The sequence below is a fragment of the Astatotilapia calliptera genome, chromosome 1 (assembly GCF_964374335.1).
Source record: "Astatotilapia calliptera chromosome 1, fAstCal68.1, whole genome shotgun sequence".
Lineage (NCBI taxonomy): Eukaryota > Metazoa > Chordata > Actinopteri > Cichliformes > Cichlidae > Astatotilapia > Astatotilapia calliptera.
In genome coordinates, this window is record NC_137422.1 from 26,490,452 (window position 1) to 26,505,912 (window position 15,461).

The window sequence follows — 15,461 nt, forward strand, 5'->3', positions numbered from 1 at the left end:
ACATTTGCTTACGAGCAACAGATAATTACTGGCACTGGGGTGAATTCAACCTGAAAAGTGTTTGTTTGTCAGGGCAGTTTACCGTTAACACTTCAGATATTTTATGTGCACCCTCCTGAGAGGTTTATACTCTTTTATTTTTTTTATTTCATTTTAGAGTCATTTTAAGAACAAAAATTTCTGTATATTTGAAAAAAGCAAATATGCATAAAAATTAAACGAACTATACTCATAAACCGCCTGATGACATTGCAGAACAAGTTTCAGCCAGCAGCTGTCAGTTGACCTTTTACCTGTTATCAGACAGAACATATATATAAGATATGTAGAGTCATGTGACAAAGAAGTACCCTCAGATAACCTTCACCAAATGTAATTTTACTATGTGTCATTATTTATTAAACAAAAATTAAACCAAAATGCAGACGCAGTGCACGCCAGCTTTCTCTTCACCCTGACATGAAGAAGACGATGGATGGATGGTTTTGTCAGACATGAAGCTGTGTACCAAACCTTTCAACTTTGGCCTTTTCTGTCCGAGGGACATTTTCCCCGAAGTCTTGTGGTTTGTTCTGAATGTTTTTGTTCGCAAACTTTGCAAACCTGCTGCTATGTTATTTTTATAGAGAAGAGACTCTCTTGGCAACTTTTCCAAACAAGCCATACTCTGTTTTTTAATGGTACTGTCATGAACTTTAACATTTGACACTCTAAATGAAGCCTGTATGTCTGAGATGTAGCTCTCGGGTGTTCTGCATTTTCTCTCTGCATTACTCATTCTGACCTCGGGGTGAATTTCCTGGCAATATTGAATGTTTTCCATTTGTGAATATTCCTTCTGATTGTAGAATGATGGACTTTGATTAGCAGCACCTGGTTGCTATTTACCCTCTTAATTTCTGTGAAAGCAATAGGAGTATACTGCTTCTGCATTAAATACATATAATGAAACACTGTAACAAATTATGGTGACAAAATACTTTCAGAGTCAGTGGAAGCACATCACATTCGACATGGTAAAAATCCCATTGCTGAGTAATCTATATTCAATGTAAGATCAAGATAACCGTGTGTTGGCTAGTCTCATGTTTTAAAAGTTCAATTAGCGATTATTTTTAATTAACATTAAAAAAATTCTAATTTATTTAGCTAATAAGAAACCATAGCATTTCTTTCTAAAGCAAAGACAGGGAGATACACATATAAGAGTGCAATCAATAGTGTGTGATTTATCATTGAGATCTATAGCTCTAAAATTACTTTGTTACTTATAAAGAAAGAGAAATCATTGTGCAGTCAGTTTATTGGCAGACTCATAAAGATCGCAGAGATGCTGTATATTCACTCTTCCATTGCAATTATTTATACACAGGTGCTTTCTCCCACACACTGACACTATGTCCCAGTATGCAGCAATGTGTGGGAGTGAGCTGGCCTATTAGTGTTGTAGATAGCCCTGTGTCTGGACTGATGCTGACATTTAGCCCTGACCCATGTAAGAAAGTAATCTAATTATTTTTGTGGGAGCAGTGAACATTTTTTCTCTTTGCATACTTAAACAGTTAAACTGTAGCTTGCCAATGATACACATTGTTCCTGTTTATATCGTTAGTTAGCTCAACTTGTTTGTGTCGACATACCACATCAGAGACACGTCTAATGGGCTGTGGCCACGGATGTATACTTGACATGCGTATACTTCTCTCTCTGTGACTATTACAACAAATTAGCTAATTACTCTTCAGAGCAGACATGATTTGTCTGATCTGAAGCTGGCATTTAGCACTGACAACGACACTCAATAAACTAACAACAGAAATAGATGAAAAGCAGCAACCACTACAGGATCCCCTGAGAGTACTGCAACAGATGTAATGAAAGATGCATTCATCTAAATAACTTTAAATAAATTATATTATAAGTGCTATTTCAAACTTGTCAGAGGAATAAACAACTGCTTTTACTTATGAGGGTACATTTGCAGTCAGCACTTCTTCTATGCATAATTAAAATGGTCTATCAGTAAAGGAAACTGAATGTGTGTATAGGCAGAAGGGGATTTTGGTAGTGTCCCACATTAGCAGATCGGGTCCAGATCGGGTCATAAACCAGTGTACTTCTGTCGAGAGGCATTTCATTCTTCCCTATATTATCATTAGTCGTACAGCTGGAGCATCTCTATACATAAAAGTTTAAAACGTTGTAAATAAAAACAATATTCAGAATGCAGACATTGAAATGTTACTTCCTTTAAATCCTACGTGCTTATGTTTGTCATAAATTTTAGGTAAAGAGTCCTAAACACAGACTTACAGAGAGGCAGATGTAGACATTTGTGATACAAAGAAAGCCCACAATACTTCATGAACAGACAGAAAATACAGAGAGACAATGGGAGATACAGAGACTAAGGGTTACAAAAGGACCTCCTAGCTACTAATCCTACCCATATTATTAATATATAATATTAATTTGTAAATTGGACAAATTAACACCAAAAAAGCAAATTTTTTGCCTGCTGTGGTTGTGATAGTTACTACTAGGAGACAGTCACTGTCAGTGTTTTCATTACTTTGTAAGTTATTTAGTAGTGCCATAATCAAATCATTAATTACAATACTTTTTTAGCCTCTGCCCCACACGTTCATTTGTGCCCACACTAAAAGTTGATCGGGCATCAACACACAGAAGCTCCTACTGTGGCAACTCTGCAAATTTTCTACTGATTTTGTTTTAGTAACTGCTGAGTATAACAATTAGTTTCAGCAGAAATGTCAAATACACAGTGTCCAATCAAAGGCACAACACAACAAGAACTGGATTGGCCCCCAAACCCCCCAGATCCCTGTCCAATCAAACATCTGTGGCATGTACCAAAACAACCATGGAGGCCTCAAACACCCCACAGGACCCTGAAGATCTGCTGCCAGTTGGAATGCCAGAGACTACAAGAGGCCCTCAGTTGTACTGCATGCACGCCCTGATTGGTCCAAGCTGTTTTGGCAGCACAAGGTGACCCTACACAACATTAGGCACTGGGTTTTAATGTTGTGACTGATCTCTGTAACATCATATTCACTGTGCATTTGATTTGTCAAATAAAAGACAAGTTTTCAAGAACATATAACATTTTCTGTTCAAGTGTTTTGGTTGAGGTTACTTTATGTGCAGTATAAGGATGTGATAGAGAGCAGCTTGAATTAGACACCATACGTAACAAACAAGACAATCATCAACATATCAGTATCAAGCAATATAATAAACAGCCTTTAATGCCTATACAGAGATTATCGAGCCTGTCTTGTAAAAGCAAATATGTTTGGCACAGCAGTGCATTCAGACCATAATTCTGACTGCAAAAGCTGCCTAACAAAACAGGCTAGTTTCTTCAAAAATAAAACTAAGGTGAAAAAAGAAGTCTTTTTGAATGGCCATATATGGAGCAGGTGGAAAAGTAGTGTTTATATATTGTGCTTCCTTTACACCACCTGAAATCTTTCAGAGTCAGCTGCGGGGGGGTTGAAGGGGAAATGAAAAAGTTTAATTTGTCACTCAGTTTCTTTTTGACGTTTTTTCCTTTGTTTCATGATTCTCTGCTAGTTTTACTTTTGAATGTTTGATCTAAAGGTTTTCTTGGAGTCTTTTGTGTTCTGGTTTCATACTTTCTTGTAAGCATTCGTTGGTTTAAGTCTGGTTTATGAATCCCTGGTTTTTCCAGTATAATCTCTTTGTTTGTTTATCTTTCTGCCTCCCCCGTCATTTCCTCTTCAGTCATGTCCTGTTCATATGTCTCACTCCTGATATGAGTATTTGTTACATCCTTTTTTATTTTGATAGTTCCTTGTCCTGTGCGTGTTCTGTTCAGTTTTGCATCCCTGGCTCTTTAGTCTGATAAGTTTCACCTGTTGCCTGTTCTTTCGTCAACCTGTGTGTATATATCGTCTTAGTCTCTCTTTATCTTTCGTCATGTTCCTCATCAAGCTGTGTATCTCATGTTTGTTCCACGGTCTCTTGTTAGAGCCTCGTAAGTTCCTAGTTTCTGCCTGGCCTGAGTTGTTCTGTATTATGTATTTTCTCTGACTTAGCTCAGCAACAAAGCCGCTTTTGAGTTTTATCGTGTGAGTTTGAGTCCTGTATCTGGGTCATATCTTCCTGCCACAGAGTGCGCACAGATTCAGGTCGAAATCTGGCTAACATGTATTAATCTTTTTTTGACACAAAAAACATTACTTTAAACTAATTTTATTTATTAAAATCAATAACATATTGAATAGAGTTTTATATAATATTGCACAAACATACAACATTATCGACGATCGCTGAGCGTGACCTGCTACAGCTCCCCAAAAGCTCCCCTCCCTTTTAAAGACGCCACTTATTTCTGCCGCTCTGTGCTTGCAAGACAGTAATCGAATATATGATAATCTAATGAAGTAAATACGTCATGCACCTGCTCCAAGCAGGCACGGGCCGGGTAGAGTTGGATCACTTTTTTCCCTTAATAAATAAAATCGTAAAAGTATGGCCGCAAGGTCTCCTAATCAAATCTCCATTATTATATGGTCCAAAATGAAACAAATTTTGCTAAAACTCTACACACTTGGTTTGGAGATGGTTTTAAAGTCAGGTTTTTTAAAATATGGTAAATAGACTGGTACTTTACAAATGTTTCTTTTCCAAATATTTATTTATAAGTGACTTATGTATGTATGTATGTATATATATGTATATATTGTACTATTCTTAGTTAGCGTATTGTCTGTCTTGTCTTAATGTTGGTTTAAAATGGAGCACTGTAACAAAAAATAATTTCCCCCAGGGATCAATAAAGTATTCTGATTCTGATTCTGATTCTGATTCTGATTAATGGTACTTTTCTACACTGTTTAAACACTCAAAGCACTGACACAATACATTACAAATATCTCTAATATATAAATATATTACACAAATTTGAATATAGATACAGCTGAAATTGAGATGCCCTGCTTATCATCCTGACTTTTATCCATTTTTTATTCATCCATATCCATCTGTGACTGTGATGATTTCACACTTGACTTGGGAAACAAATAGATTATGATGTCCTATCACTTTCTTGCAGCACGTCTTATAATGTTGTCCTCAAATTGAACCTGGACTTAGTTTTGCACGCAAATAAGTAATTCCTGATACAATCTTTAACTCATTCTTTCCTTTTTTACAGGGAGTCAGTCTATGTGTGTTCTTTCCTTTTTATACTCACAGCTGCAATTAGTTTTAATTTTGGAAAATAAACCTTTGTTCGGCAAATCACAGCTTCACGGCTCATTTTCTTCATTGCTTTCTGACTGGATGCGAATGATGATGGCAAACTTTTCTTTCGGAACCTTCTAATTAACAGTTATTCAATTTGTGCACTGGAGTTCTACCTGTGAAAATCCAGACTTTAAAACACCAAAGCTATATCTGCTGCGAATGAGCCATGAGTGACTGTGCACATGAAAAACCTTAATGATTAATATGCAGAACATGAATGAAAGATCAATTCAGTCAGGGGATTCAGGTGCCTTGTCTAATGAGTCTGCTGAAGAGCAATTATATCTCTGTCTTTGCCTCTGTCTCTTTTTCCTTCTTTAATTCTTTAAGTTTGGCTCTGACCTTTATAAATAAACACTACAGACGAATCAGTGGGGTGAGTGGGTCAGATTGTGTGTATATGCAGATTGTGTTCTAAGCCTCAAGTCTAAACAGACGATATATAGTAGTGGTATTTCTGGCATTTTAAAAAGGTTTGGCAGCTTAGGGACACAATGGGGAGAGAAACAGGAAACATATGATATACAATATAGAATAGGAATTATTGTGAAATAAAGATCCTTGATTACAAATGAAAAAAGTCTGTAAAGTATATTTTAAAGAAATCGTATTCTTGTTTTTTGGAGGATAAGGTAGTTGTATGGTTTAGAATAAAAGTACATACAGTGATTCAAGATTGGGGTTAAATGATACAGATTTATTTTCGTTTGCAGGAGAAATGAAGACAAATGGAAGATAAGATCTAACAAAACAGTGTTTCTCAACTTATGCTCTCTGAATTTTTTCCACGATATGTCTGAAAAAATGCGATAAATCAGCCGTTTGTGGCTACAACGTTGCCCAAGGTAAACCATCTGTTGCTTTGTGTGTGTTGCTGACTGGGAGCTTTATTTGGATATCTGCTGCCATCTCATGGTGGACAACTGCAAGAGGAAATCTGGTTAATTACTCGGGCAGGGCGAAATTAACCAGCTGGGGGAAAAAAGTTTGAGAACTCTTTGGATTTAATGGAGATTTTTGATTTGAAAAAGAAATTAAACCTAATTGAAGTAATAAGGGGGGAAATTAACTTTTCATGTCTTTTTTGAATATGTAATCACTCTAAAACAGGATATTTACGAGTTTTAATTCAGGAGATAATCCTGGGTGTGCAGGGTGTAGAGATGTACCTACAGAGAAAAGCATACAAACATTGGTTAGTGGTTTGAGCAAGACTGGTGCTTATGTAGCAGCTTTCTACTCAGTTGCTACTGCAGATCTCATTCATGTAATCTTACATATTCATTCAGCACTTTTATCTATACCTAAGTGCTTTCCAACATTTGCACCTGCACTTACATGGACGCTTTGGGAGCAACCTGGGATTCAGTATCTTGCTGGAAGATATTCAGCGTGCCAACCGGAGGAGTCAGTTGATCCACAAATCATCCAATCAGTAGGCAGCCCACTGTACCACCTGAGCCGCAGCTGCCCCAGTTTTGTTGGCTTGATCGTGACAGCATTCAAAGGCCTTAGGTGAAGCATTTTAAAGATGCCAAAATAGAGCACTGGACATGACAACAGCAAGAGTGAAAGTGAAGTTTTAGAAGATGGGAGTGAGAGCTGTGTGGTCTAGAGACTGCGGCATTGACGAAGAGACGGGAAGCTGTGATGAGATGTTAAGAAGAGCTTTTCACTGGGACTGACCAGGATGGAAAAGAGTAAATCAAAGGGAAACTTTAGCTGAGATGGTTTGAGCAAGTGCAGAGAATCGATAATGGATATATTGGATATATCCTGGCTGAGCATGGAGCTGCCAGCCAGGAGGAAAATAGGAAGATCGCAGAGAAGATTTATGGATGTAAGGGAAGGAGAACACGCAGAGGGTTGAGACGACAGGGGTCTGGTGAGATTAAGGAAGGTGATCTGACCTTGCAGCCCCTAAAAGAACAGCAAAAAGAAGAACTTTCTCTCTTTCTTTTTAACTTTCCTCTTGATGGGCAGGGGGAGAATTAGAGACCTCTGATATGTAGGCAGCCTGAAATCAAACAGCACTGAAATAGGTGATCAATACAAACATGTACGTCATTTTTTTTCTTTCTTGACCAGTAGGTGGCAATAAAGCTCTATCATGGAAATATAATCGTATTACAGTGTGCCTCGGCAATCCTTTGTTGCCATGTCCTTCTATAAACGTGAATTCGCTTTTACAGCGTGCCATTTGTATTTGCTGCAGACAGCTTCACTGGGCAACTTCAGCATATTTATGTCCTTGAAAGTTCGTATTGCATGATTTAAACTTTTGTTTGTCCGTTTCATGAACATTGTTTTATAGTATAATACAGTCCTATACAATAAAACACACAGTTAATTTTATGGTATATTTGTGATTTGCAAATTACGAAAAGATACGATGATTGTGAGTGATCACGTGGATGTGGTTACACTTGTGTTCAGAAAGTCATTTTAATGTTGACAGTTCTTGGTTTTCTCGCGATATCTGGCAACCCAAAAGCAGCCTTTCACCCCTGAGCTCGTCCAAAAACAGACTAGAGGACTCTTATCGCCCGCAGAAATGTTCAAAACAGAGAAACTAAGAGCTGTGGTCAATGAACGACTGCAGGCGGCTGCCGAGGAAATATTCAACCTCTTTGAAGAAGCTGTAAGAGACTATGAGAAGGAAGTGCTCTGTTCAAAGCAGGAGGTCGAGCAACAACGGCGAAGCCTGGCCGGGTGGAAAGGTAACGGCAGGACAACCCTGAAGCTGCATGGACACTTTGTAGCATCTGTTAAGCTCAGCCAGTGTTCAGTCTTAGGAAACATCTAGTAAACAGTTTACAGAAGCCAGCAAATAGCGCCATTTTGCATCCCTGAAAGAGGGAGGGGGATGCAAAATGGCTGTCAAATGAATAAAAATGAACCACAAGAGGATTTCCTGCATATCTTAACCAAGATTTAGGTTTAAATTTCAGCGCTTTTCATCTCTCGGCTTCCTTGTTTAAAATAATTTGTGTGGTAGCTAGCTTAAAGAATGGAAAAATAAAAAAAAATAAGCTTTTTCTTTTTTTCATTTTTAAAGATATTATTATGAAATGAACCTGTTCCAAGTCCAGAATATGCTTCACGATAGTGTTCGGTGCTTGGAGACAGCTGATTAGTAGCCACTCTTTTTCCTATAGTGCTCATTGGTTCATTAATTAAACAAATAGTGACTGTACAGAGTAATATCTGGTCATATTATAGTTTCAAACCTCAGTATCAAAAAGGAATTTGACTGTTTTAAGCCTGGTTTATGTATCTGCATCTTTACAGCTGGGCTCACCTGTCAATTAAAGTGCCACATCAACAACAGAGTATCTTAATAATCTAAAGACAGAATCCACCGTACCAACAGTAGGCTATTTATAGCATCTTTATATCCTAGCACAGGTAAAGGATTTGGTCTCTATAGCCAGTTTACCCCTTCAGAACATTCACTACTGTCATGGATTTTTGATAACTCATCTATTTAGTAGGGGTGCAACGATACACAAAATTCACGGTTCGGTTCGGTTCGATACTTTGGTGTCACGGTTCGATATTTTTTCGATACAAAAAAATGTTCATGCCTTTTTAATTTGTCATTTATTAAAATTATAAATATATATTTTAACTCAAAAGTACAGTTTTTAAATTTAATGTTGCTGAAACAAAAGTAATTTAAAAAATAAATATCTCTCAGGGCTCTCAAAATTTCAAAACCCCTGGTAGCCCTTCGGACAGGGACTCTTCAGTTTTTGGTAGCCCAAAATAAATGTAAGTAGCCCGAATAAAAAAGAGAGCAATTTTTTTGATTAATGTTTTGTTTCCTTTACAATATTATACTTTAATGTATAATATTGTAAAGGAAACAAAACATTAATCAAAAAATTGTTGAAAAACAAATTACAACATTGTATAAAAATTACAATCATCAACTCAAATACTTGGTTCTAATTGAACAGAAACTTGTAAGAACTGTGTAGGACATGAATCAGTCTGTGTCAGATCCTGAATTTGAAATTTCCACTGAAGTCACAGGTAAGAGGCAAGTGGAACCAAGATCTAGGCCATTTGCTTTTTGAAGTTTGCAAAGACTGCTAAATTTTGCCAGTGGTAGTTCACTCTTTGCAACATAGTACGCTGTTCTAAACAGATTTTTCAGGTTTATTTTTAGTATGTTATTTGCAATTGGTGTTTGTTCTGGGAAAGATATTGCAGACTGAGCAATAATGCATTTCTTGCATTTCTCATGGGTTCTAATGGGGGCCTTTCTTAAAATGACTGGTCCCAGTAACAAAGGCGCTTGTCGACTCAGAAATCGAGAGAAAACCAACAACACACCCGGCAGAACATTGTTATTTACATGCACATAAGTGGTCCGCATGTGCGCATTCGCTGTCAAAATAAAAGACGCGCACCAGATAAGAAGTTGCAACGCGCGTTTGTGTCCATATAAAAAGCACTGTTTTTGTCCGCTAAAGTGGGATTTTCACGGCACATTCCGCACCACATCTCTGTGCGTTCATCATTTGTTTGAAGCCAGCTCACCTCCTGCAAACACTTTTCCGAGAATACCTGCTTCTTTTGTGGTTCGGACTCCTTCTGACATTTGTTTGGAGGTGGAGGAACACCAAAGTAATTGCTTAAAGGAGCTTCTTCGACATCTTTAAGAGTTTTAAACAAATGTCTGTCCTCCTCCAGAAAATCTTATGTATGCAAACACGCGTTGCAACTTCATATCATGTGCGCGTTTTTTTTTTTTTTTTTTTTTTTTTGACTGCGAATGCGCACCTGCGGACCACTTATGTGCAGCCCCGGTTATATAGCTCGTCATATTGCAGCCACAGAAATTCTTTTGTCCATGAAACCATAAAGCTGCACTTTCTTTTTGCCTTATAGTCTGATTTGTCATAACTTTTCCGTTTTGTGGTAAGCTTTTCTTTGGCTGTCACTTCTTCACCCTGACCTCTCTTATTTGGCTCAGCAGAACTAAAATATATATCCTGCTGCTTTTACACACACACATATAACGGTCAGCGATTCTCTGCGCGATCAACCTCTCATATGTTTAAGCTTGCTGCGGGAGATTTCACTTGTCATGTTTGCATAGTAAGCTAACGATTGATAAGACGATGTCAGAGGAATTGGTGCACAAATTATCATCACTCACCAATCAGTGCTGTCGCTCTCTATACACAGTTCGCGCGATTGCAAAGTGAAACAAGTGAAAGCAAAAAACAAGGCAAATTCAAACGCGATTTCAATATGTCACATATTGACAGTGACTCACCGATGCCAATGACATAATTACCCAGCTACATTTCCGAAAGAATGCAAAAGCATTGACATATATTTTTCCTTCCTACAATAGCCCGACGGGCAGGGCAGAGATAGATTTTGGTAGCCCGACTGGAAAAATCGCTAGCCCCGGGACGTCGGGCTAGCGATTTTGCAAGCCCTGTATCTGATTGAGGAATCACTCATCTTTGGAAAAGAGAGTTTATTACAGAGAAATGGCTCTTTCCAAAATAAAAGCTATACTATCCGCTTCTTCTGGGCTATATTCTCAGCAGCATATTGTAGCGGGTCAGGGCTGTTCAGGGTTCTGTTTGTACAGTTATGTTTTGTTTATGTTGCCATAGTGACGGGTGACGCCCTCTCGCTGCGACGGTGTGTCCTTCCGGGGTCAGAGGGCGCCCTGTGTGTTGTTGTTGTTGTTGCTGTGCGGTTGCCGCGCTGAGCAGTTAGCTAGCGGCAGTGTTCTTCTGCAGATGTCAATAAACGGCTGTGCTCCCTGGCTAGCTCACGGGAAGCAAGACCAAACGACACCTCCGTCTCCTCCTTGTCTGAGCTCGCCACAATATTAAACATATCAGGTCCCCATGAGGAGAATCATGTGCTAACGGCTATCTAAATGACTCGGGTAAAGTTTGTAGCAAGCATGCTTGTTGTTTTTGTCTGCTTCCACTTGTCTTTGCACTAGGATGATGTCGACGTAAATGTGCAGTCATATTCGTTGTGTTCCCACTAGTGCTGTCAGCGTTAATCTCGTTGAAATGACGTTAACGCCACAACACGGCAAATCTCCGTTAACGAGCTACCCCTGATCGCCCCGTGCGTGGGGCTAGACGGCTAACACGTTAATGAGCTAACTGCACTAACACACTACTTCCCACCCATGTAATTGAGCATTGCGTGGCACATCCAACATACTGTTTTACTTTAGTCCATGACGCGCTTACCTTCAGGGTCATACGTCACATGAAAACCAAAATAATTCCAAACGCCAGATCTGAATGAGGGTGGGGGAGGTTCAATTTGCCATGTTGCAAGGAGAGTTTAACTTCTGTCTCGCTAGCTTGCCCTGCGCTCTTCCTTGTGACGATGCTGTCTGTGTTGAACGCTCAGTGGATCTGCGCTCGACAGTGCAGCCTAGGCGGAGTAGTCGAACGCTGATCCACTGAGCGCTCAACACAGACAGCATGGTCAGAAGGAAAGTTGATAAAATAAATTACAAATTTTGTATTGTTCGATACATATGCGTACCGAACCGAAAGCACTGTATCGAACGGTTCAATATCGATACGAGTATCGTTGCACCCCTACTATTTAGATATTATGGAGGCTAAAATGGAGGAGTGACAGGTGTGCAAACAGACCTGAACCAAACCTGTGATTGTGTTTATGCTGATCGTGCCTTTTGCAGCATTTTTTTGGAATTATATATATCCTGCTGTGAGGTAAAGGCTGTCAACAATGTTTAATGGTCTTTAATTTAGTGCTGAAAAGCAGACTTTAGTGTCTTTGTATTGCATCCATACATTTTATGGATTCAGCTTGCTAACCAACTATGCTTTGCGTTAGTTGTTAACTTAGTACTCTGCCCTCTACTCTAAATAGTTTCATGCCTGGCTCCAAAAAAATCAACATGGTGGGGACACAAAAGTTCCCAGCTTCAATTGTCTCTAACTTAAGATGTCAGCTGAGGTTGGAGACAGTTTCTGAAATTGGGACAGAGCCCCATAGCTGTTTAGGAAAGAGTCATCTTCAAGTCTCAGCTCCTTCTCTGTGGCTCTGACTGTGTGAAGGACCTGCGTCTCCCTGCTCAGAGCCTCCAGCTTCTTTTTCATCATTCTCCTCTTATGCCCCACTGCTTCCCTGAGTGCAGCCAGCTTGGCATCTTCCTCTGTTTGGAACCGGTGAGGCTTTTTAAACTGCTTCTCGGTGTGGTGTATTATTCTGAGGATCTGTTGAAGAGACACAGTGGCTGCTGATGGTTCAGGCAGAAGAGTCATGAGTTTTTCAGACTTTAGAGGGCCAGCAGTGCTAGCAGTCTAAGCCCAGGCGCCCACACCCTAATCTCTCCAGCCACAGCCTCTGACTGTTATGTAGGGATACAGAGGCATCCCCATGAAAGCCAAAAAACCTAATCTTTCCAGTGTGTTGTGGGTCTACCCCTTTGGTGCAGAGGAGCAGTTTCTCACAGGGATTATACTTTCCACCCCTGCGAGTAAACTCCAGCCCCAGTGACGTAAGCTTCGTCATTATGTAGTTAGCCCCAGAGTCCAAGGAACCAACCAGTGACTTATCTCACTCTACACCACAACAGCCAGATACATCATCACATTCATCATCATCATCAGTGCAGAAACCGTTCCAACCACCAGAGTTATTACAGTCCTGTATTTTCTAATTAGTTGTAATTTTTATTCTAATTTTGAGGTTTTTTAAGTCAGTTTCCAGAAGTTTCGTTTTTAATAGTTTAAAAATGTTCAGTTTTAGTTTAGATTTTTTAGTTTCAGTGTTAGTTTTGTTCTTTTTTTATTATTATTGTATGGAGGGCATATGTCACAGGCAGGATTTAGGAAAATCAGGACATGTATTATAATAAAAACGCAGAACTTTTTGGAAGTAGTTGACTCTTAGGTCAGGTGCCACAGTCTCAAATCTAAACCACAGCTTTGTGCGCTCTCTGAAGTGATTGTTCAGTTTTTCACCTCTCTGCTGATCAAGCACCACATTCTCAGTTTCTCAGCTTTGCTAGTCGGCCAGACTCTGAGTCCCTGAGTCCTGGTGGTTCAAAGCTTTTTCATTCACATTTAACATGTTTTTGTGCTCTTTTACTTAAGCTGTTTAGCTGGTATGTATGTTGTATACTTATATTGACAATAAATAAATAGTGAAATATGGAAGAATTGAAATGATTTTCCCAATAAACATTTTGCAAAGAACAATGTAATCTGTTTGGTTCAGGAAGCCTCAGATAGAGAAAACTTCCAGTGAAACACAAGGACCTGTTTCCACCTTTCATCTTCACTACTGCATCCAAAACAATGAAACGTGACCCAGAAACCTGTAGTTCTAACACTGTAAAATAAAAACCTAATTGCAGTTTTGATATCACTGCATTTGAAAGTTTATTTACGGTATTTTTGTTTTATCCGAGCTTCATAATAAAGCAGAGTCTTTGCTTTCATATCAAAAACAAGAAATCATCAAGAGAATAAGTTCCAGTGCATCTGTTATTGTTTTATGCAAAAGAAGTAGTAAGATGTCTTTTTCAACAGCAGACTACACGTCATAATTTAAAAATTAAAAATCTGAGATTTGTATTGTAGAGCTTTCTGCTTGATAAAGTGAAAACCTAAATCCATTTTCTGATATATGATGTTGTCTAGTCCCTCTGCAGTTCTCCGTCCAGGAACATGGTGCTTGCTCTGAGCAGGATCACCCTGAGAAGAAGACAGACCTGTGTGAGGATGACCGAGAGCCCCGGATTAAAGAAGAACAGGAGGTAGAACTGTGGTCGGCTCCAGTGTGTGAAAAGCAGGAAGAGGCTGACACCAAAGACGCCATGTTTAATATAGTTTATGTGGAGAGAGGTGAGGATGGGAAGCATTCAGAAAATCTGGGCCAGACTGTCAGGAATGGTGAGGAAGATCACTCGCCCAGCTGCTCAGCTCGAACTGTTAAACAAAGCTGTGGCGCATCAGAGCCGACCAGCGAGTGTCCATCGAGTGAAATAAGTGATGATGAACAGCAAGACAGTGTAAAACGTCACTCGGGTGTAAACAGTAAGAGAGAAGAGAAATCTGGCGAAACAGTAGAAAAACCTTACACCTGCAGCGTTTGCAGCAAGAATTTCAGGAATAAATCCATTCTGACTCGTCACATGAAAACGCACAGGGGAGAGAAACCCCACAGTTGCAGCGTGTGTGGCAAAAGCTTCATCCAGCGCTCATATTTACAGACTCACATGAACTCACACTCTGGACAGAAGCCGCACACGTGTAGCGTCTGCGGCAAGGGATTCACTCAGGTGGGAAACATGAACGCCCACATGCGTATCCACACAGGAGAGAAGCCTCACAGCTGTAACGACTGTGGTAAAAAATTTAGAGAGAAAGCCGACCTTATCAAGCACATGATAATTCACACAGGTGAGAAACCCTACGGTTGCACCCTGTGCCATATTAAATTCAGTGCCCACTCGAATCTGACTCGCCACATGAAGACTCACTCAGGCGAGAGGCCGTACAGTTGCACGGCTTGTGGGAAAAGATTCATCCGACGCTCCCATCTAATTATTCATATGAACACTCACACAGGAAAGAATATCTAGACTTCAGAAATTACTTGCTCTTTTATATTTTTCTTAAATGAAAAAGATGAAACACAAATGTCATACTGAAAAGTTTCTTTGTGCTATTGTGGAAGAAGACATGAAGAAAGTTGTAATACTGTAGGTGATTTGGTAATGCTTCAGTTGCACGAGTCCAGAGACCGGCAGTGACCTCTACCAACCACCGCTGGTCAGTAAGCGAAAATGCATATCCCTGAAAGGTTTGCAAGTGGTTGCTGGCTGTTGCCAAATAAAATTGGTGGCAAAGAGATGCATGGTGCTGCACTAAAAATAACTTAGTTACTTTGGTCGCTAGAAGACCAAACCAGAAATGGAAAACATTCACTTTTAAAGCAAAGGTTGTGCCGTGCAGCTGCAGCCAACATGTTTCAGTGTTCCAGTTTGCACTTTTAGAGTACTTGGTGACTGCTGTTGACTTTACAAACAACTGTAATGTTTTATGCTTCTATTATGTAATAATTATGTTTTATTCCAGGCTTTCTGGAACAAATAAAATAATCATTCTAACACACTTTATAAA

At 39.4% G+C, this 15,461-nt stretch overlaps 1 protein-coding gene across 3 annotated transcripts; it reads left to right on the forward strand.

Annotated features, from left to right (window-relative positions):
• Positions 1 to 6,844: 6,844 nt before the first annotated feature.
• On the forward strand, positions 6,845 to 15,461 carry LOC113022637 (uncharacterized). 3 transcript variants are annotated; one of them, XM_080299457.1, is made up of 3 exons: positions 7,789 to 8,018; positions 12,467 to 12,497; positions 13,977 to 15,461. In XM_080299457.1, the coding sequence occupies exons 1-3, from the start codon at positions 7,950 to 7,952 to the stop codon at positions 14,918 to 14,920; spliced, it is 1,044 nt and encodes a 347-aa protein (XP_080155583.1). In that variant the 5' UTR covers positions 7,789 to 7,949; the 3' UTR covers positions 14,921 to 15,461. The 3 variants fall into 3 exon arrangements, with proteins under 3 accessions (XP_026024075.2, XP_080155583.1, XP_080155584.1); XM_026168290.2 differs by lacking the exon at positions 12,467 to 12,497 and having other exon boundaries at positions 6,845 to 8,018; XM_080299458.1 differs by lacking the exon at positions 12,467 to 12,497 and having other exon boundaries at positions 13,988 to 15,461.